Here is a 23667-nt window from a genome sequence, read left to right as displayed (position 1 = left end):
CAACTTTTATTTTTAACATTCAATGTAATAAAAATATATCCATATTAACAAAGATATATCCAATAAATAAACTTCTATCTAAATTAAATGTTGCCTTAATAAAATATATTTACCTTCCGAAAAATGGGTTTTCGGTGTTAGGAGTATATATATGTACATACATCTTCCTATCGAACGTCTTCTTCCTCTCTTTCTCACCATTAGAGAGAGGAAACCCTAATTCTCTTTCTCTCTATAAAGTAATCCTTATCCATCTCTCTTTCTATCTTTCCTGTTTTCGTGGATCAGAATTCTCGCAAGAAAGCTTGTGGTTGATTGGACGGTGGATATTTTTTCCTGTTGGATTTGGAGTTATGCAGTCTGATCAGTCGGTGTTGAGCTTGAGACCAGGTGGTGGCACTCGCAGCGGTAGCAGAGTATTCGGCCCGCGCTTCGATTCATCAACGGCGGGCAATTCTGGTCTCCCGCTGTTGCGTCCTCACGGTGGTATCCTTGCAACTTCACTCCCTCTCTTCAAGGTTGGATTTTATTTCAGATCCAGGTTTCTTTATTTTTACCTGAATCTCTCTTCGAGATTCGCTAGTATTCTATTTACTTATTTCAAATTTATCGGTCATTGATGTGTTCTGCTGCTTGTTTTTTGGGTTTGTGTTCATCTGCCAAGCCAGTGGTATCGACGTGTGTTCTGTGAATTTTTGAATTGTGCACTCCGTGAAGAAATCATTTGATGCGCGTGATTTAGTTTCCGTGGGATTAAGTCGCACAGAATTTATGCTGTAGGAAAAACTAAGACATACTTTTGGGTAGTTAAGTGACGGGATTAAAGTTTTGTTTATAGAAAGTAACGATCTTTACATGGATTATCCTGTTTCACAATCTTTGGCGGTGACTAGGATGGGATTGAGGTCGATTTCTCATTCTTGGCACTTGATAGTGCAGATAAAATGCAGGTAGCTCAGTTTTATGCGAATCTGAGACAAAATCTACTTCTTTGAAACCTCGTGATACAGGATATTTGTGCGATAAATTTTGGTCGAATATATGTCATTATTCTGCTCAAGTGGATTCCCAGTATCTTGATGCTTTTTTATCTGTAATTAATTCTATAGGTAACTGTTTACCGATATGCTAGTGTTGAAACTCTGTTTAAATTTTTAATAGACAGGAGAGTCTCAATTTGATGGCCGTGAACGGGTCCAATATACTAAAGACCAGCTACTGCAGTTAAGGGAGGTAAGGTTTATTTACGATCTCCTCACATGTGATGCCATCGTTTATGTGTATAACGGTATGCATTTTCTGGATTTCCTTTGCATGATTCTAGTATTCGACATCAGAGTATCACTTCAGAATCAATTCGATCAGTTATGTAACGAATTTTCTTGTATGTATATATTAATTAATAACTAATTTTACGGGTTTGGTGGGCCATTTGAATCTTGTTACGGATAAAAAATGTATAATTTGTAGGGTTCACATTAAAAGCTTGAACAATCATTAAATATGAGCATACATTTTTCTGTAGTAATTACTTTAAGTGTAACTTGACCTCTTCATTTGTTGATTTATTTTAATGATACCGTTTAAACCTTTATTTACACGCTGTTGATATCTGGCTCTAGCAGTGATGTTGATCTTAATATCTTTCACGTTTTTTATTGCTTTTATGTAGGTGATAAACATTCCAGAGGATATTTTGAAAGTCAAACAAGAAGTTGATTCTGAATTTTTTGGTGCCGATCCAAGTTGGATTAGAGGAGAAAATAATGTAATTGAGTTTGTTTAGTTTCTCCTTTTTCATGTCTTGTGAATATAAATTAATGGAAATTGTCCTACGTGCAGCTCCCAAATCAGGTTCAGAGTCGATATTCTGAGCCAGACAAACGTGACTGGCGTGATCGTTCATTGCCCGCAGATGAGAGATCCTGGGAGGCAGCGAAAGAAAAAGACTTTGGCGGACATTTTGACCCTAGGCAACAAGGTGTGAATCGGTATAAGCAAGATCAGCTGAACTCGCAGTTTCCAAAAGCACAAATTGCTTCCAACCAAGGGGTAGTGTATTTTCATTAAAATATCACCATTATTTATTCTCTCGCTGTTTTTGTTCCCTTTTTAAATTTGTTTGTCAAATAGGCTTTAGCATTTGTGCATTCACAAACAAGATAAGAGTGTGAACTAGCTAATCAATAGTTATTTGGGTTTCTATGTTTATTTATCTTCTATGTTGTGCCGATCTGTGCGATTTGTCATGTGTCTATTTTGTTCCTCTTCTGCTAGTTTGTGCTGGAGATGGATGTGAAGTTTATTACATGTATCTTGTTATGTCACTTAAGAGTTAAAGACTGATAATAAGGTTTATGACATCCTTTCTCCTATGTTTTTTATTTTAGTTCGTCTGAACAATGTTTAATATTCACCTGAATATTTTATGGACATGACATTTGTGTCACTTTCGTTGTAAATGTTCTTGTTTATAACTGGGAATTAATTTTAGACTGCCCTCGGATGAATGAAGTTTGACTGAAAGCAATTGCTTGCGCCATTTTTGGGTTCTTTAACCTTTTTCCAATACAATTGACTAAATTGCTATCCAAAGGCTTAGTTATCTTTTTTCTTTTGTTTTTTACACTTCGTTCTTGTTCTTGTCCATTTGTCGGTGTGGCAATCTTTAAAGTGTTACACTTGTTCAAAAGCTCAACTTATTATGATACTATGTTCTAAAGGGCTGTCCCTTTGAGCAAACACTTTAAATTTCTCTGTTGATGATGTTTCTCTATTACTTGTTGGTCATACATAAAGTTTCGAACATGTGACCATGTCTGCTGGAAATGTTATTTGAGCCATTTCTATAATATTTGCGTACTAAACTGCGATCTTAGTTATGTTGGGAGAGTGTGTAAGCAGTCATATACCACCCTGCAGTCTATTGCTTCAAATTATTTTGTTTATTTCATGTATGGCTTATGAAACAGGTTGCACCTGCTCTTATCAAGGCTGAGGTACCATGGTCTGCTAGAAGGGGGAACCTTTCTGAAAAGGAACGCGTTTTAAAAACAGTGAAGGGGTAATTAATCTCCATTTTCACCTGATGCACGTGTTGCATGTAGAATACCTAGATTATTTTAACTTGCTACATTCAATAATTTTCCGGATTGAAGTAATCTAGGTTCTGAATCATAAACCGATATGATTGCTCTGATGTGATATTTGTACTTGTTGCTGTTGACATCAAGTTCCTTTAAAAATTTTGTGCAACATATAATATAATGAAATGGTAAAAAGTTCCTCTTTTTTTATTACTAGCTGATACTATCTTTGTATATTTTCTGATAGATTTCTTCTATAAATTCTAGTCTTTGAAGGCATTAACCTTGTTGTATTAAGAATTGCTGCTGATCCTAGTATATTTTGCAGCATCCTGAATAAGCTGACTCCTGAGAAATTTGATCTTCTGAAGGATCAATTGATCGACTCTGGGATTACTTCAGCTGATATTTTGAAGGTCCTAAATGTTTTGATATTAGTATTAGACTATGTTTTTTATGTACTTTTAATTTGCTGGTATAGTTTCTTATAAGCATTATGTCTATTTTTGCGCCTTTTAATGCAAGCTCGTGATGTATTTCTTTTCTCACTTTTAGGGAGTTATCTCCTTGATATTTGACAAAGCTGTGCTGGAACCAACATTTTGCCCTATGTATGCATTGCTGTGTTCAAATCTAAACGAAAAGCTCCCTCCATTTCCATCGGATGATCTTGGTGGGAAAGAAATTACTTTTAAGCGGGTTCTCTTGAATAACTGCCAGGATGCATTTGAAGGTTCTGACAAGTTGAGAGAAGAGCTTGCGCAGATAACTGCTCCTGAGCAAGAATCGGAACGAAGAGATAAAGAAAGGTTACTCAAACTGCGTACACTTGGAAACATCCGTCTCATTGGAGAACTTTTGAAGCAGAAGATGGTTCCTGAGAAAATAGTTCACCACATTCTTCAGGTTCAATCTCACACACATTAACTATCTGTTTGTCTGCTTGTATGTCTAGCAGTCTAACGAGTTTATCCATCCATCTTTTATTATTTAGAAGCCGGTATGATAGCATGAAATTTTCTTGAGCAGGAACTGCTGGGACACGATACCAAGAGTTGTCCCGCGGAGGAGAATGTTGAGGCCATATGTCAGTTCTTCAACACCATTGGTAAACAGCTCAGTGACAACCAAAAATCAAAGCCCATCAATGATGTATATTTCAATCGCTTGAAGGAATTGTCAACAAATTCTCAGCTTGCCTCACGACTGAGATTCATGGTTCGCAATGTTCTAGATCTACGTGCCAATAATTGGGTTCCACGACGAGAAGAGGTGAGTGTAACAATTTTTTACTTGACAGTTTTCATACCTTTCTTCTTAAGTTCTTAACTGATTTATTCTTTTGATTTACCAGGTGAAAGCCAAAAAAATTACCGAGATCCATTCAGAGGCTGAGAAAAATCTGGGGCTACGTCGAGGTGCTACTGCTAGTATTAGAAATAGTCGAGCTGTTGTTTCTGGGGATCAAGGAAGTCTTTCTCCCACTGGATTCCCAATGAATCGCCCTGGTTCTGGTGGTATGATGCCTGGGATGCCGGGAATAGAAAATGGAAACTGGGAAGTTCCTAGGACTCGATCTACGCCAAGAGGTGATGGCTCATCCATTCAGACTGCTGGGCGTGTTCAGCCGCCAATTGGGAAATCCGCTTCAGTGAACCAGCGGCTTTTACCTCAAGGTACCGGAGGTTTCACCGGTGGCAAAAGTAGTGCCCTCTTGCAGGGCAGTGGTGCATCTCCTACTCGCCCATCTAGCTATGGAGGATATGTTATGAACCCTGGATCTCATGTGACTGCTCCACACAGACTGGCTCCAATTGCTCCATCTGTGGCTCCAGTTACTGACAAACCAATGGCTCCATTTGCCAAATCAAAAGATGCGCTCAAGAAAGAAACATTTGATCTTCTGGAGGAATACTTTAGTATCAGACATTTGGACGAGGCACTTCAATGTGTACAAGAATTGAGATCCCCTTCTTATCATCCTGAAGTCGTCGAAACGGCCATCTCCCTTGGATTGGATAAAAACCCACCTTGCATGGAGCCAGTCTCCAAACTTTTGGAGTACCTGTATTCCAAAAATGTACTTAGTGCAAAGGATATCAGTGTTGGATGCCTCCTCTACGCTGCTATGCTGGATGATCTAGCCATCGATGTACCAAAAGCACCAGCCAATTTTGGTGAGATTATCGGGAAACTTGTTTTAGCAGGAGGATTAGACTTCAATGACGTGAAGGAGATTCTGACAAAGGTGAGTGATGATTTTTTCCAAAAAGCCATATTCGCCGCTACAATAAAGACTGTTAAATGTGGCCCTGCTGGCAACGAGCTTTTGGATTCACAGTTTTCGGATGTTGCGGCCTGCGAGAGCTTATTTTAGAGCTCACTCAGTTGCTTGAAACTTTTTACCCTCCTTGAGGCAATGTGTTTTTTCTCACCTCCGGTATGTGCTAATGTCACATTAAAAGTTGAGCAATAAGTTGGAGGTGGAGCTATGAGGAACTGTATATTTAATTTTTCTTTTTGTTCAAGAGGCCATAATAGTGAAAGAATTAGACCGTATAAAAAGATTTTTGGTTGTTGAAAGTGGCAAATCATAGGCCATGGATGCTCTAGACTGATTGGTCCTTTAGTACCCAGTTGTTTTGTATTTGATTAGTTTTTAAAAATTTGTTATAAGTTTTGGCGACTTGTTAAATTTGTGGATCATGATATGCTACTAAGAACAATTTTATAAAGAATCTGATGGTATAATTGCATTGATTCTTCGTAAATTTCGAAGTTCTGGGAACCAATTGTTTTATATTTTTCAAAAATAAATTGCCATGTTTGTGGTAGGGGTTGGGAGATCTCTACTTGTGTTTATAAATAAATCGCAAGGGACAGCGTCTTGAACCGGGTCTTGACTTTCTCCATAGTGCAGCCGAGTATGAATATGCAAAGGTAGAGTAGGGTGTAGCACAAAATTTCATTAGAAATATCGTATATTTTAAATATTTCAAGTTTCCTGTACGAACTAGGTTCATGAGCCACTGCATCTTCGAATAACTATCTTTTCGAATGTTAGTTCCATCCTAGCATCAAAATATTTTTTTAAAAAAAACAAAGGAAAAAGGAGAAGAAAGTAATCACAGCAGAAAATGCTTATCTACAAGGTTATTTCTCTTGGAAAACTGATCGAGTAAAATTGATGACACAAATCACACTAACTGAACAAACAGCATTCGACAGAAGCTGAGGTATGGATGGAATTATATTAAAAAAATTACATGCGTACATTACGGGAATACACTGCACAAGTTTTCCGTCACATTGCGCCAGTAGTTCGGCAGTGACACAATGGATATCCTATCAAATTCTGAACACATCTGTTTGGAATCGCTCATCATACAAATTCCAATGACCACATCTTTCAGCATGAACAGTGGACCTTGGGATATAGAAGTTGGGCTTCTTCATATGTTTCAAGTTCTTCAGATTAAATGTCAGATTTACAACATCCCGAATAGTCACATTTGCACATCCAGATAGATCAATGTATTCCAGATTTGCGGACCCTTCAGCAATCAAAGCAAGGCCTCTGGCTGTCAACTTTGAGAAGCAAAGTTCAAGATGCAAAAGATGAGGCATAAATTTTGAGATGGCAGCAGCTTCTGAATCTCAGTCTTGCGAGCACGCATTCAGATACCCTTTTGGGACTATTCCCATATGCTGGGAAGGGTCTAGCCAATTCATTGAATTACGTCTTAGAATTTTTAAATTGGAACAACGTGATCCTCTTGTAGCCAAAGACTTGTGAGAATTCGTGGCAATAGCTGACATCTAGTTCCTTGATCTTGGGGAATCCAGATGCTATTTCAGCCATAATTTCATCTGTGACATGAGGACAGCTCCTGATAGAAAGAACTTCAAGATTCCAGCACCTGGAAAAAATTAAGGACAAACAAGAATTTGATAAACGTGATCGGTATCTTTTTTGTAATTTTGCATATTTACGGGAAGAGCCACAATTGAAAGTTTTCAACCGACAAGATTGGTAATACTTCCCTGCGTATCATGCTAGGAAATGCTCTAAAATTTAGTTAAACCATGAACACAGAAGAAAAATGCTACAAATTGAGAAAATCGCCCAGCATCGACACTCACTCATTACAAGAAAGCGTTCTTCTGGCTTACTTTGAATCATAAAACTAAGAGAAAGTTGGCATAAAAGCAACAATTCATTAACCATTACCGTGAAAAGACTCGAGTAATCCAAAAGGACCAAGCGTCTTCATTTGCTCATAAAAAACATTAATTATGCTTAAAATTCAACTTAATAAAGCCTCATCATCGCATAATTACCATAATTACACAGTTAGAACTCATAATGTTGCATTCTAATTTGCTCAACGGCGCTGCTACAGCCTACAAGCTATCACAAAAAATAAAGATTTGATGCATACTTTATCAGCCTTCTAATTACCATAAATATTCAAAATTGCAATACTTCCAAATCCAAACAAAAATTTCCCAATGTCGTCAACTCCTTTATTTCTCTTGGACAATGTGAGCAATTGCATCACAATTGAGATCCAGCTTTAAAATATCATTCTAGGTTTTCCATCTATCAGTGTAGCTCGTCCATTCACCATTTTAATGGGTTGAATGGCTCAGGGTACGTTTTTATTGCAATTTTGAATTTTTGCAAGTTATGCAATCCACAGCAGCCGATATGAATGAAATTTTGTAGATTACATCCACAATAAAAAGTACAAAAACTGCTAAAACTCAAATGAATCTGACGTTCAATCATCCCAATCCGATCAAAAGCGGAAATAACTACTCAAAAATATGTTTTTAAACATATATATATACCTCTCAGCAACCAAAGACAGAGAACGAGCAGCGCAATGGCTGAGGCGAACTTCTGTAAGCGAGCCTCCACTCCAAGAAACAACGGATCGGAGCATCCTATCGATTATTTTCTCAAATTCGGGGGTCCAGAACCACGGCAAGTCAGTGGCGGAATCGAAGTGAGCATCGAAAATTTTTGTGTAAACAATTTATAATTTAATTTTAATAAGATGGTAAATATAGAATGATTTTTTTTTTATTATATAAATATAAACTAAACTGGAAAAAATTTATTGCTAAAAAACATATATATTACGAGAAATAAAATAAATTATAAATTAATTATTATTTTAAATAATTTAAAAATACTTGTTAATCTAATCTCGTTTAAAAAAAAGTAAAAATAATAAATGAATTTTAGGTCAGGCAAAATAAGTTTCCCCGTACATACCAAATATTTTATAGGCATCTCTCACTTAATATACAGTAAAATAATAGATATACTTGGATTTAATTTATCATTTTAAAGTAATTTTACTTACTTAAATAATTTTGTTTTAGGTTGAGATTGTAGCAGAGATTTAATTTTAAGGATAAAATTTGAAAAATTGATTCGAAAATAGAATGAATGTATTTGAATTCCATATCAGTTACCATTACATTTATATAAATATAAATTAACAAATATGTAGATTTCGAATTAATCGAACATAGTTTTATTGTTCTAACAATCGCGCTCATCAATCAATTGGCATAGTCTATCAAACTAAACACTTTGGGTGTCCATAGTCCATACAATTTCAAAAATTAAAACATTTCATAATTTAAAATTTTTGTCCTATGATAGATAGGAGGTTTCCAAGTAGTTTTGTTTCTGTGTTTTAACATAAGCAGTCATTTGGACTTCATTATTTATGTTCAAACAATCGATAAATGACAACGATGTTCTTACGTAATCAGCCTTCATGTTCTTGTTCGGACAAGAAAAAAACACATGACAATTCAAATAAAGAATCCTAGCAGTAGCATGGAACACGTTATCTGCCTAATAGTTACGTAGGGGAAAGCGTTGGCAATTAGGTGATAAGAACACACTGCAAAGAGCAATAACAATACGCAGATAAACGAACGAACTGAACAATGTTCGACATAAAGAAGTAAAAATCCTTCACAAGTTGGCTACATCTAGACTTGTGAATAAAATTAAGAATAAAATATTGAGGTGTACCCTTCCATTCCTTGTTCATAATCATATTTGTACCAATCCTAGGAATCTTAGTGACATTTCATCTAAAATAATTATGCTACACCCATAGCTATTAAAAGCCCACAGGAAATGCGTCTAGGCTCAGGACGCAATGATACTGCCATTGCAAACAAGCTAAGGCACATCTCTTTCATGAAGCCCTAAGCATCGGTGTGCTGTAAATACTCATATCGCCTCTCAAGCTCACCTTCGATGTAGGAGTGGTGAATCCAAGATGAAATCCATGTTATCGCTCCTTTATCTTATGATCCGTGGCGCACCACTTCAATAAGGCTCATAGAATGCCTTGCACCATGCCTAGACTACATGACACCTACGCACCTTATGGCACTCTGTGCTTCTAATAACTATGGTAACATCTAATTGTTATTATCACATGGTAATGCTTCTAAACAGTATGACAAACCCAAACATCATATTCGATGTCTTAGTAACTAAACACAAGCCAAAACAATCATCCCATAGCAAAGATCTCACTGGAAACCAAAGGCAATGTTTGTTAAACTTTCTGGAAAACGTATTCCCTTGTCTGAAGCATAAGCTGATGTATCCACGTTATTTTCCAATTATCTTCGGCATTTACATTTCATTTTCATATTCTCCCATAAAATCATTATTTTGAATTCAACTTTTCATCAGTCGTAAACGATTCAATGGTTGTATTATTTTCTTCGAATTCTTTAAATAACCACATAACATTAATGATGCAAATACCCCAACAGTTATCCAGTAACACATAATATCACATTTCCGATAGATCCGTAGATAAATTTTTAATTTCAAAAGTGTGTCGAATTATAGATCACATTACCCAACTCAAATTTTAGAAGCACATTTCCAAAGAAATGTTTACCAGAAATACCAATAACATCACCAAACAAGGAAACATAGATCACATTCCCCAACTCGACTTCTAGGATCGCATTTCCAAGGAAATGTTTACCAGAAGTATCACCAAATACACCCAAATTTTTGCAGTCTCAAGATTGAGCTCATCAACTCGAGTTTCAGTTAGCCCAAGGGTTCACCCACTGAACAAATACAAGCAGAAGATAAAAAAATTCAGGATTTAATAGAGGCTGGGAGAAAAACACTAAAACAATGAGTAAAAACACATTCACCATTTCAACATCTCGAATTGAACATGGAAAATCATCACAAATGTCGATAGAAGATGCGCTCCAAAATCCACAATTATTCCAATAAACTCAGAAAGCATAATCGTTTGCAAGTCACAAACTCCGACGATAAATAACACATAAATATATAAATATCACGACAACATCATCACTCCACCCGAAAAACAAGAGGGCTGGTGCACTAAGCAAGCTGCTGATATTGGTCTCCACGGAAACTTTCGGAATCGACGCAGAGAATCAAGTAGAGCGCATAAATAATCCCGGGAATGTACCCTAAAATGGTCAGAACCAAGCAAATCAAGAACTCCACCTGTTCAAACAATCAATAAAAGCACAAATTGGATCAATTGACTTCTCTTCGGGGAACGAATTTGATGGTACCACGACAACTTACAGTGCAGCATCCATATCGGAGGCAAACGCCGAGCGGCGGGAGGAGAATGGCGAAGAGGATTTCGCAAAGGGTTGCACAAGACGACATTTCTGGAGCTCCGAAGTTTCTTGTTTCTGGGTTCGAGAGACAGATCTTACAGCTTAGGTGGTGATGTGGTGATGTTCGGTGGTGGTTTACAGGTTATACTTAAATATTTTGATTTATCTACTTGTTTTTTTAAGAATAATTTGGGGTATTTTAATTTTTTTTTAAAATATAAAATTTTGTTGAGTATAATAATGACCTGTGTGCAATCGATACCTGATATCTGAACAGTAAACTGAAAATATTAAAATTATATCGTTATAATTAACTATGATTTTTGTTAAAACGATAAATATTTAGCTTTATAATTGATATCTCGATTCTCATTTATTACAATTATCACGAGGATCTATCATTTAAAATTACTATACAAACCAAAATTGTAGGAAAATAATAAATAAAATTTTAATTTTTTACCAAATAAATTTTTTTCGTACGCACTTGTCATCTGCCGTGGAGTACTAATATAATGTTATAAAAATGTTTTTTTTTTTAAGTAAATAAGTTGTTTTGTGGGATTAGGAATTGAAATAAAATAATGCCGTGTAGGCATTAACTTCTTTTTTTTTTTTGGATATATTTATTTATATTTTTTGAAAAAAAAATTGAAAGTATTATCGAGAAAGCAATCAATCCTAGCATAACTGTTATTAAATTATTATTAAATTCAGTTGGCCCAATAAATTGAAGGCAACACGCGGATTATTTGGCCCACCCTCGTGTTTTATTTGTAATGGAGCATTTAACAAGGATGTATATGCAAGAATGAAATTTAGATTATGCTAATAATTGGTTGAAAAAAACAACTACAGAGGCTAAATTTATGAAATATTTTTTATTTGGAGTCAATATGCTCTTACATGACCGAGATAGTGAGAGTAAAACTTATATTACATACGTGACAAAAGTGTCAAATAAATAATATTCGACGTGGTTAGTGGCTTTTGTTCAAAAATAAAATTAACAAAAAAATCTAAGTTATTGGATCAAAAACAAGTATTGAAAAGTTACATGACTAAAACCTAAACCCAAAGTATACAAATTTATATGATTAACACTACAATTTTTCCTAAATAAAAAACATGTGTCTTATCCAATAAGGGTATTTTTGTTATTTTATTGAAAAATCAGTATGAAATCCACGTATTTATCAAACGTTCTCCTTAAAATAAATTTATTTTTTCACTTTTATTTTCAAGCACAGTTCAGAATAATGTATTTTTTATTTTTTTCATAATATATAAATTTAATCACCTTTAAAAAATATAATCTTCTGCAACAAAAATTTAGAAATTAGAAATAATTTGAGTAATTTATATCATGCTATGTTTGGATTAAATGCTTTATCGGATTTGGATTTTAATATATATATATATATATATATATATAAAATTAGGCATTAGGTTTGATAACAAAGATAGGACTTGTATTCTTATTATTCGACCAGTTTCAAAACACAAATGTCCGGATTTTATTTTTCCATAATTATTAACTTCTTAATTTTCTAATTAATAATATAGGATTTATTTCATCCTACCCATGTGGACATTGCCCCATGATAGGATGGATGGCCAAGATTTGCCCATGCATATATATGACCCATTTTTTTTTGAAATTGTATGTGTGGCAAGATCTTACCCGTTGAAATGAAATGAGGGTAGTGCCCATATAGGTAAACCCAACAAAACAATATTGAGTTATTATTGTGTCGTAGTTTTAAATACTGACACTGGCATCTCCGCCACTACCACCGGCATCTCCATCGCCACTGCTGCTAGATTCACCCCCGCCACTTGTTGGGAAAATAACACCGAAGTGTTGCCGACCACGATGATAATATAGTACCCAAATTGCAAAATAAATAACCAACAAGAACACAAATATTTACGTGGTTCACCCAATATAGGCTACGTCCACGGAGCACTGCAACTTTTATAACTTGAAGAAATATTACAACAAGTGTATACACCATTACACTCAATATTTCTCACTCGTTCTTTTTTGTAAACAAACGATGTGGGATATGAGACTTAATATTATTTTATTTAATGTGTGGTCCCCACCTCTCACCTAACAATTCTCCCACTTGAAGACTTGATTTCAATCATGTCTTCACACCATCAGTGCAGCAGCTCATACCTCCTTTGTTAGTCCAGGACACCAACTGAAGTCAAACACAACTTCAGTTTTTCAATGATAACAGCCTTCGTGAGCATGTCAGCTGGATTCTTGCTTCCAGGAATCTTCTCAAGCTTCAAGATTCCATTCACCCGATCTCTAAGGATCCACATTCCAAGGATTTGTTTTGCAGCACCCAAATCCTTCAAAGCAAATTCATTTGATAACTCTTTCTCGAGTTTATCAATCTCCTCCAGACAAGCTCCTGCTATCAACATATCATTTACATATATCAGTAGTATGATATAATAATCATCAACCTTCACATAACAACAGTGATCAGCCTGATACCTCAGAAAACCATCATTATTCATTACACCATCAAACTTCTTGTACCACTGTCTTGGAGCTTGTTTGAGACCATACAAGCTCTTCTGAAGTTTGCACACCATTTTCTCTTTCCCTCGTATTTCAAATACATGTGATTGATTTATTTCTTCATCTAGCTTACCATGAAGAAATGTCGTCTTTACATCTAACTGTTCCATATGTAAATCTTCTTTTACCATGAATCCAAGTACAGTCCTGATAGTAGTTAACTTTAACACCAGAGAGAAAATATCAGTGTAACAATGACTTTCTTTTCACCTTTTACAACAATTATTTCTTTGTACCGCTTGCTACCGTTGTGTTCTAACCGGTACTCCCACTTGCTATGTAAAATTTTTTTACCTTCAGGTAGTTCTGATAACTCCCACATGTGATTGGATTACAGTGAATCCATCACATCTTCCACGACTAACTCCCACTGTTTAAAGGTCTCATAAACATCCGGTTTATTTTTCACAAAATAAACCCAAAATTTCCTGCTCGAATCGTCAACAGTAGTGCCATAATATCTTGAGTGATCTACAATGGATGTCACAGGAGATAGTTCACATACATCAGTATGTACCAGCTCCAAATCCGTCGATTTCGATTCTCTAACCTCTTTTGAAAAGCTCAATTTTTTCTGCTTTCCAAAAAATACAGCTTCACACAGCTTGTGTTCAACGATCTTTAATTCCGGTAGCTATCTGTTTGAAACAAGCATTTTCATTCCGTTCTCACTCGTATCCCCAAGCTTACTGTGCCATAGACTTGAATTAGCTTCAGCATCCACAACCGCTAATTTATTTCTCAAACTTGAAGTCATATAAAGTGTTCCAGTTTTCTTTCCCCGAGCAACAATCATGGATCCCTTTTTCACTTTCCAAGAACCATCACCAAAGGTCACCTTATGAGCTTCGTCGTCAAGCTGTCCCACTGAAATCAGATTGTGTGTCAACTTTGGTACATGCCTTACTTTGTTGATTTTCCAGATAGATCCATTTGTCATCTTCATCCGGATATCACCCATACCAATTATTTCCAAAGGTTTTCCATCAGCCAGGAAAACTTTTCCGTAATCTCCCGCAATGTAATTATTGAATACATCACGATTACCAGTGGTATGAAACGAAGCTCCCGAGTCCATAACCCAAGAATCAACCGGGCTTTCCATGGATAATAATAGAGCATCATGTACCTCCTCAGTAACAATATTAGCGTCGTTCTTTGTTGATTTGCAATTCTTTTTCAAGTGATCAGTCTCACCACAGCTCCAGCACTTCACATTTTTTTCAAAGTTGCTTCTGTCTTTTCCATTTCTTGACTTGGACCTACCGCGCCATCGGTTAGAACTCTTTTCGCCACTCCTGCCCCTTCCTCTGTTCTCGAGATTTAGAGCAGATCTCGATGATGTTCCTTCACCCGAATCCATCCTGCGAACTTCTTCAGCAAGAATTTGATATCTGACATCATTGAATTGTACCTTTTTTTTTACAACAGAGTTGCTAACCGCTGTCCGCATCGGTTCCCAATTATCTAGTAAAGACGCCAAAAGAATAAGTGCCCGAATCTCATCATCAAATTTAATTTCAACCGATGTTAGCTGTGAAACAATCGTGTTGAATTCATTGATGTGTTTAACCACCAATGCATCTTCTCTCATCTTCAAGTTAAATAACTTCTTCATGAGATGTACTTTATTATTTGCCGATGACTTTTCGTACATGTCCGACAAAATGGACATCATCTCCTCCGTTGTTTTTGCCTCCGCCACATTATGTGCCACGTTCTTCGTTAGGGTCAGTCGTATCACACCTAACACTTGTCGGTCAAGAAGCTTCCAGTCATCATCCTCCATCTTTTCCGGTTTCTTTCCAGATAGAGGTTGATGCAACTTCTTGCTATACAAATAATCAATAATCTGTAGTCGCCAGAACGTAAAATCTGTACCATCGAACTTGTTGATTCCCGGTCCCGATCCATCATCTCCGACCATCGCTTCGCTAGTCTTAGCAAAAAATCTAAAAAATCTTTTCTGGTGTGGAAGATCAGACAAATCTGCAACCACAAAGCATACTCAGAATTCTTAAGAATTTTCACAACAAGGCTCTGATACCAGTTGTTGAGAAATTACACCGAAGCGATGCCGATCACGATGATAATAACACCAAAAAATGCAGGATAAAATAATCAATAAGAACACAAAGATTTACGTGGTTCACCCAATAAAGGCTACGTTCACGGAGCTACTGCAACTTTTATAACTTGAAGAAATATTACAACAAGTGTATACACCAATACACTCAATATTTCTCACTCCCAAACCCCGAGTATACCGAGAAAATAATTTCGCTAACTCACACAAGAGAATTCCCGCACTCAAGAAAAAAATACACTTTTTTTTCTATGCACTCTCTTTTTATCAAAGCTGAAAAACTTTTGATTTTGGGATACTAAAAACAAACAAGAAAATCTCAATTTATAACAAATTTTCATCGTTCATTTTTGTAAACGAACGATGTGGGATATGAGATTTAATATTATTTTATTTAATGTGTGAGCCCCACCTCTCACCTAACACCACTTCCACCGCTGCTACAATCAGGTGGTGGTGGGTTTGGCTTCGTTCTTCGCTGCCTGGTGCATTTCGTTGTACAGAAGCACTAGCCATGCATGCATACCCCGGCTACGTGACCTTCACGCCCACAGATCCCTCGACAAGTGCGGATTTTGTTTTTCGTATATCACTTTCCGTAGAAATGCGAGCTCCTGATGAGGCAGGATTTGGCTTCAGTCTGCATTATCAGTTCTTCTGCATTGGCATCGAAACACGACAAAGGACTTGACAATTATACAAGAGGCTCGATTTTTTTAGTGGAGAGATCGTGACCTCGTCTCAAAATTGAGATCTTGGTGTCAAAATTAGTGAAGACTTACGAAGTTGCGCGTATGTATTATCTTTAATTGAACTCTTTTGGCCTATTATTTGGCCGTGATCTGATTGATAAATTGAATTATTTCGAGCATGCATAGTTTGTTAAATGTAGAGTGATACTCACGGGAAATTTAGGGTCCGATTCCGGCAAGTGTCACTAGTCCAGACGCAGGTTCTGAAATTACCCTGAGCCTTAAATCACAAATAAGATCGTTAGGAGGGGGCCAGGAGGGTGTCCTGGCGTAGCCCCTCCGACGCTCAAGTCAATGGCTGAGGATATATGGGGGAAGCAGCTAAGGGTGCTGCTGAAAACAATATATTGAATCCAATAATCATACGCTCCAACCTGGTATTTATAGGAGAATACCTGGGCTTGTCATGGGCCATTCACCTGTGGGCCTTAATGATGAGCCGGGAATTTGGGCCGGATCTTGATGGGTTCATCCCTGTGTATCACAGAGAATATTGGGCCTTAATTTATGCCCATTATTTGTATGATTTTATGCATGCACACTACACTCATCAGTAGTGATGAGTTAGCCAAATGATATTGTCGCAATGATGCCCTTTCTTTGATGGTGTCTTCGCCTCTGCAGAAGATATATAATTATTTTTTAAATGCTATAGAAAGTTAAATACCCTCCTCCCATTGCCAGATTAGCCATTAGGGAGTCTGCATTTGGTCATATTTTTAACAAAAATAATAAATTTTTATTTATAAAATTTGATTTTTTTTGTGTAAAGTGGCTATGTTTTTCACATCATCCACAAGTTTTTATTAAAAAAAAAAAAAGCACCATAAAATATCAGATATTTAAATATAGTAAATACTTATCCTACTAACAAACAAAACAATCTTTAATTAAAGTTCTTAGTTATATAATACTATTATAAATAAAAAAAATCTATAAGTAAAAATTATAAAAAAATAATAGTTTCTGAAAATGTGACGGGATTCATAAATTTCGGTGACCGTATGGACCAAAAAATTTAATTCTTTGTCAGATGAAGCTATTGTTTATTCAGACGAGGATGGTCCTGACTCTATCTTACATTAACTGTACATAAATTATATGGCTACAGCATATTAGATTTTTTAGAGTACATTTCACATCAAAATATTGAAGATTTTTCTGCCCATTTTGATCTAATTAATTAATTGCATTATTAACAAATAATTATTTAACATTAATTAAATCAGGATAATTATCATTGAATTATTGATAACATTATAAGGTAGATTCACATGTAATATATATAATGAAAATCATACTTTAATCTTATATTAAGAAATTCGGTATACATTTTCGTGTTAATAATCTTGTTATATTTTAGAGGAGTGTTATTAACACGTCAAAAAATGTTAAATCTGTTTATACGTCAATACTTTAAAATATAAATGTATTAAATATTTATATTTTAAATTTATTTTAAGAACATATGTTTATATTTTAAAAAATTCAGATATTATGCCGGTATGAGTGGGTTCAAATCTATTTTATGTTGGAGATCTTTGTTGTGGAGTAGATAAATCATTCAAATGAGGTTGTGTTGGTGAATAAGGAATGGTCAGAGTATTCTGGCTTTCGCTGACCCTTGGATCCCGACGATTCCATCATTTCAGAGCAATTTACATCCTTCTACAGACAATCACCTTCGAGTGTCACACTTTATCTCTGGAACGGAGACCTGGAAAGAGTCCATGGTTTGGCAATTCTTCCTTGTACATGAGATTGATGCTATCCTCAATATTCTATTGCACCGACATAGCTTTAATGATATACGATTTTAGTCTGGAAGCAAGAATGATAAATATTCAGTTAAAGATGGCTACCATATGGAGACCAGAAGCTGGGACACCCCACCATTCAATTCTCGACATTCTCGGCAGCCTCTTGGCTCTTGGTGGAGAAAGATTTGTAAACTCCGATTACCATCGAAATTTCGTATATTTATGTACAAAGCATCCATAGATTTTATTCCGTTTGAGATTAATTTGCTTCCTCATCATATTCCAAGTCATGGGGCATGCTCGCTATGCAATGTCCATTATGTATCTATTAGTCATTGTCTTTTTTTGTTTGGCTATTAAGGATGTTTGAAAAAATACTCCATTTTGGTATTGTCTGAAAATACATCGTGATGCTTCTTTTCTTGATTGTGCTTTATATGTGTCAAATAGCTTTAACAAGGAGGAATTCGAATTGTTTGTGATATTTTTTGGGCGATTTGGCATGAAACATGTATTCGAAAACACGAAGCTCGGAGTAAGAGTGATAAATTTATAGTGGATTGGGTTTATGCATTTCTAGATTCGGTTCGTTACTCTAGATTAAAGTGTGTTATCTCAACTTGTACTTCACAAATCTCAGCAGATCACTTATGGAAACTGCGTACCCCTAATTTATTTCAATTAGATGTTGATGCGGGGTTTTATATCAAGCGTAATAAATACAATGTTGGAGCGATAATTAGAGATTCACACGGAGTAAGTAGAGGTGCTCTTGCTCTTATCATCCGTAATTCAGGTAGTGTCTTTGAAGTTGAAATATTGGGTATTCGTTGTGGTATTGATCTGTGTCTACATGTGAGATTATCTTTTGTTTGTATATATTCAGACTTCAAGGAGGCGATTCGTGTAGTTTTCAACCCAGATATGGAAGCTGGTCCTTTGGGTTTATTGGCTCTTGAATTTAGTTCTATGTTCCTAGTGAATCATTTTGTGTCGATCAAGCATATGCATCGCTCGACCAATATTGTTTCACACTTTATTGCTCATAGAGCATTCGATAGCTCTTCCAGTTTACACTGGCTAGATGGAAATATTTCTTCTTGGATTTCTTATATTGTAACTCAGAATTTATCGATTTGATGACATCAATGTTTAATTTTTTTTAAAAAAAAAAATGTATTCTTCTATGGTTGGATATGTTAATTTATGTCTCAATTTAGACCAATTTTTTGCTCCACTTTTATAAATATATATATATATATATATATATAAAGTTATACAATACAATTTAATATAAAATATGAGATTCTTTTATAAATATATATAATATGTCCGTTTTATACATTTTTTATAGATAAAAAAATTGACCACCCGGTAAAAATAGAATCCCAGAATTAAGGCAACGAGGATAACGAGTGGGTGGGAAAGAAGAATAGAAGATAGCCTAATTTTGGAAGGTAAAATAAAAAGCACTCAAAAAAGCCACATTTCCATTTGTCTCACACAAAAATTCTTAAATGGGTTAGTCAACGCTTTAACATTAATTGGAGATCGATTCATATAATATTTGCTTCCTATATCATACGCATTGAAAGGAATTTTTTTTTTTAAAAAAAAACTTAGTAATAGATTAATTTACCATTTTTATTTCGTCCACTATCAAAATAAATATTTTAAAACTCAATTAATTTTGACTAGTGATGTCATAGCCCGAGTTGAATTCCTAATTTTTTTGCAACAACCAATATTAGACTCAGTCATGGAAACTTAGTGTACTGATGAATATTCAATATTTAGATTTATTTAATACTTGTCGATTATCAGTATCATTTGCTATTTAACAAGAATTGACTTGATGGAACAATTATAACTGGTTAAACCAGCAATCCAACAATTGATTACTTATACCACATCAACAGTTAGTTCGATCCTGGTTTGGGATATTATCTTCTAAGTTGATTAAATGGATACAAGATGTGTGATCGCGTCATTTTTCATGTGATACAATGCATCGATTCATGAAAAAATATATGTGAGCAATTTATAATCATTGAATAATTGTGGATGTCTGAGTTTAAAAACAATGGTAGGGAATTTTGGTGGGATTGTGCCGTTAATGACTATTCAATTTTAAAGTTTTATATTTCCAAGTCAGGTGGCTTGTTATTAATATTATTAACAGAAGGAGCAACCCGAGTGAAAACGTTTAAACAAGTGATGATGGAGCGACACCTAAATGCAGAAAGCATTGAATTTTCTCACCTTCTTTACATTAGTTTCATCATTTATGAAGCCCACTTTCTGACCACACCACTGTCTCAAAATTCACTTTCCCCTTCTTTACTAAATTTACTACGTACACAACCGTAAACCTGTAAAACTGTTGAAAGTTGTAGCCCACTACCAGTATTTATCTCATTTAAAACGACCTTTCTGCGAAATAGTTTTTCTAGTGTTTGTTGTATGTCTGAATATTTAGCCACTGATATTATTCTTGGCTTCATTTGAGTCCAAGATTTCCCCAAGGTTAGACATTTATACTCCTCACGTTTGTTGATTATCTTTGAACTCCTAAAACTTCAATTGTTTCCACTGTTCCTATGTACTACTGTGTAGAAGTTTTCAAAATGGTAATGTCTATCATATTGTGTTGCTGTACTGTTTTCTTGGTGTTCTGAAGGAAAAAGTTAAGAGCCCATTTTTTGATATTATCTTGCAACCTTAAATTCTTTGTTCAATGGTTTGCGGTGGCGACGGCTGTGGATTTGTTGGTGTTTCAGTTGCAGGAGGAAGGGTTTATGAGCATTAATGGCGGTAAAGTTGGAGTCTTGAAGGGTAGGGGGGGTTTTGCTTTTATTTCGAATGAACTATTCTGTGCTTGTAGGGCAAAGTTGAAATGGGGTTTGGAATATTTGTTTATTTTTTGGTTTTGGCACTTTTCTCTAGGCCTTTGGTGGTTTGCCAACAACCCAATACAGATGTGTTTTATATGCTTGAATTCTTGCAAAAAATGGGCAAAAATCCATCGGAAGACTATGGCTTCTCTGGCTCATTTTGTTCTTGGAGAGGTGTGTCTTGTGATGACAAAGGTGAAAAAATTGTTAAGTTTGAAGCCTCTGGTTTCGGTTTGTCTGGTGTAATTCCTGAAACCACTATTGGGAAATTGACAAACCTTGAATATTTGGATCTTAGTTACAATAAAATCAGTTCCTTGCCTTCTGATTTTTGGAGTTTGGGCTCGCTAAAGAGTCTTAACCTTTCATCTAACCAAATATCTGGATATCTTCCTAACAACATAGGCAATTTTGGGCAACTTCAAAGTTTGGACCTTTCATTCAACGCCTTTTCTGGTAGTATCCCTGAATCTATAAGCTCCATCACCACTTTGCAAGCTCTGAATCTCAGTAACAATATGTTTGAATCGAAAGTTCCTTCGGGAATTACTCATTGCCCGTGGTTGGTTTCCATTGATTTATCAGCAAACAAGCTCAGTGGTCATCTTCCTGAAGGTTTCATGGCGGCTTTCCCTTACATGAAATTCTTGAACCTTGCTGCAAATGAAATTTCTGGTCGGGATTCGGATTTCGTAGGGATGAATTCCATTGTCCACCTTAACATTTCGAACAATCTGTTTAAAGGTTCTGCTGTTGGTATCTTTGGAGGGCCACTGGAGGTGATAGATTTGAGCAAAAACCAGTTTATAGGTCACATTGCGAGGGTAATAGTAGGTTCCACTTTCAAATGGTCGAGTTTACGGCATTTGGATGTGTCTGAAAACCAGTTTAGTGGGATATTTTGCACTGATTTGAATCAAGCACAGAATCTCATTCACCTTAATCTTGCCCACAATAGATTTACCAAACAAGGTTTCTTGAATGTTGGGTTGCTAACCAATTTAGAGTACCTGAATTTGTCTGAAACTAATTTACTTGGTCCTATTCCTAGTAATATCTCACAGCTTATCCATTTGAGAACACTGGATCTATCAAAAAACCATCTTAGCAGCCATATTCCTCCTCTTGCTACCGATAATCTTAAAGTTCTAGATATTTCGTACAACAATCTTACAGGGGGTATCCCATTGATGCTCATCCAAAAATTCCATGAGATGGAAAGGGTGAACTTTTCTTACAACAACTTGAGTTTGTGTGGATCACAAATTTCTTCTGAAGCCCTTCAAACATCTTTCATTGGATCGGTGAACAACTGTCCGATTGCTGCAAACTCGGCCTTGTTCAAAAGAAAATCACCGAGGCATCAGGGATTAAAGCTTGCTCTAGCTCTTTCTCTCTCAATGATATGTTTGCTTGTGGGATTGCTGTTTTTGGCCTTTCGATGTCGGAGGAAAACAAAAACGTGGGTTGTGAAACAGAAATCCTTTAGGGAAGAACAAGTTATCTCGGGACCATTTTCATTCCAGACTGATTCAACCACTTGGGTGGCTGATATCAAGCAAGCGGCATCTGTGCCAGTAGTAGTTTTTGAGAAACCGTTGCTGAATTTTACATTTGCAGACCTCTTGTCTGCTACCTCTAATTTTGATCGGGGGACGTTGTTGGCAGAAGGGAGGTTCGGACCTGTTTATGGTGGAGTATTACCTGGAAGAATTCATGTTGCCGTCAAAGTTTTGGTTCATGGATCCACGTTGACAGATGAGGAAGCGGCACAAGAGTTTGAACATCTTGGTCGAATCAAACACCCGAATCTGGTCCCATTAGCTGGCTATTGTTTGGCTGGAGATCGGAGGATTGCAATTTACGAGTACATGGAAAATGGAAACCTGCAAAGCTTGCTCTATGATTTGCCTCTTGGTCTTCAAACCACAGAAGACTGGAGCATGGACACTTGGGACGACGAGAATAATGGGATACGAAACGTTGGCTCCGAGGGGTCTCTAGTAGCTTGGAAATTTAGGCATAACATTGCACTTGGCATGGCCCGGGCACTGGCATTTCTGCACCATGGCTGCTCACCTCCGATTATTCACCGAAACGTCAAAGCAAGCAGTATTTATCTTGACTGCAACTTGGAGCCACGATTATCAGATTTTGGGCTGGCAAAGATTTTCGGTAGTGAACTCGAGGATGAGATTAATCGTGGATCACCAGGGTACATGCCACCAGAGTTTCTTGATCCAGAAAGAAGCTCTCCAAAGATGCAAACTCCAAAATCTGATGTTTATGGATTTGGAGTAGTTCTTCTTGAGCTCGTCACCGGTAAAAAGCCCGTCGGAGATGATTATCCGGATGAAAAAGAAGTAAACTTGGTAAGCTGGGTGAGAGGGTTAGTGAGGAGGAACAAAGAATCACGAGCTATTGATGCGAAGATCCGTGGAACAGCCGCAGATGCTCAAATCGTCGAGGCGTTGAAGATCGGATACCTTTGCACAGCAGTAGTTCCTTCAAAGCGGCCGAGCATGCAGCAGATAGTTGGTTTGCTTAAAGATCTTGAACTGATCCAACAATGAACACAATTAATAAGATGATAATCTTTTGATTGTTCTGAAATTTGTTATTTGTCTTGTTGGTTTCATTACCCTGTTATAAAGATTGTACAGCAGCACTAGTTCCCAATTAAGGTGACTTTTTGAGATAATTTATATAATTAATAAATTCCAATATTTCACAAATTTGTTTATCCTAAAGATTATTAATTAGAAATAAATCTTAAATATATTATTGTGTAGTATATCAATCATGCGTATTATGTG

The 23667-nt window shown here is 36.1% G+C and overlaps 3 protein-coding genes and 1 pseudogene across 3 annotated transcripts; 2 read left to right on the top strand and 2 right to left on the bottom strand.

Annotated features, from left to right (window-relative positions):
• The first annotated feature begins 169 nt into the window (after positions 1-169).
• LOC142546199 (eukaryotic translation initiation factor-like) lies at positions 170-5848 on the top strand. The gene is made up of 9 exons (XM_075653780.1): positions 170-518; positions 1162-1233; positions 1673-1768; positions 1843-2052; positions 2973-3064; positions 3415-3502; positions 3642-3992; positions 4116-4358; positions 4441-5848. Exons 1-9 carry the CDS (start codon positions 354-356, stop codon positions 5461-5463), a joined length of 2340 nt encoding a protein of 779 aa, XP_075509895.1. The 5' UTR covers positions 170-353; the 3' UTR covers positions 5464-5848.
• A 374-nt stretch (positions 5849-6222) lies between these two features.
• On the bottom strand, positions 6223-8128 carry LOC142544087 (F-box protein SKIP1-like; annotated as a pseudogene).
• A 2160-nt stretch (positions 8129-10288) lies between these two features.
• On the bottom strand, positions 10289-10882 carry LOC142544696 (UPF0057 membrane protein At4g30660). The gene is made up of 2 exons (XM_075651734.1): positions 10720-10882; positions 10289-10635 (listed from the first exon to the last, which is right to left on the bottom strand). Exons 1-2 carry the CDS (start codon positions 10804-10806, stop codon positions 10507-10509), a joined length of 216 nt encoding a protein of 71 aa, XP_075507849.1. The 5' UTR covers positions 10807-10882; the 3' UTR covers positions 10289-10506.
• A 9430-nt stretch (positions 10883-20312) lies between these two features.
• LOC142546198 (putative LRR receptor-like serine/threonine-protein kinase At2g24230) lies at positions 20313-23548 on the top strand. Its single transcript, XM_075653779.1, has one exon. The coding sequence runs from the start codon at positions 20854-20856 to the stop codon at positions 23422-23424; it is 2571 nt and encodes an 856-aa protein (XP_075509894.1). The 5' UTR covers positions 20313-20853; the 3' UTR covers positions 23425-23548.
• Positions 23549-23667: the final 119 nt, after the last annotated feature.

The sequence above is a fragment of the Primulina tabacum genome, chromosome 5 (genome assembly GCF_025594145.1).
Source record: "Primulina tabacum isolate GXHZ01 chromosome 5, ASM2559414v2, whole genome shotgun sequence".
In the NCBI taxonomy this organism is placed as follows: domain Eukaryota; kingdom Viridiplantae; phylum Streptophyta; class Magnoliopsida; order Lamiales; family Gesneriaceae; genus Primulina; species Primulina tabacum.
This window is presented reverse-complemented; position numbering and strand designations above follow the sequence as displayed.

What these genes read in the sequence shown, in the direction of transcription:
- LOC142546199 (XM_075653780.1), top strand. Translation starts at nt 354, where the DNA reads ATGCAGTCTGATCAGTCGGTGTTGAGCTTGAGACCAGGTGGTGGCACT. An exon ending in AAATTGCTTCCAACCAAGGG is followed by an intron (nt 2,053 to 2,972) that starts GTAGTGTATTTT and finishes CTTATGAAACAG; the next exon opens with GTTGCACCTGCTCTTATCAA. An exon ending in GTTTTAAAAACAGTGAAGGG is followed by an intron (nt 3,065 to 3,414) that starts GTAATTAATCTC and finishes TATATTTTGCAG; the next exon opens with CATCCTGAATAAGCTGACTC.
- LOC142544696 (XM_075651734.1), bottom strand. Translation starts at nt 10,806, where the DNA reads ATGTCGTCTTGTGCAACCCTTTGCGAAATCCTCTTCGCCATTCTCCTC. An exon ending in TCCGATATGGATGCTGCACT is followed by an intron (nt 10,636 to 10,719) that starts GTAAGTTGTCGT and finishes TTGTTTGAACAG; the next exon opens with GTGGAGTTCTTGATTTGCTT.
- LOC142546198 (XM_075653779.1), top strand. Translation starts at nt 20,854, where the DNA reads ATGGGGTTTGGAATATTTGTTTATTTTTTGGTTTTGGCACTTTTCTCT.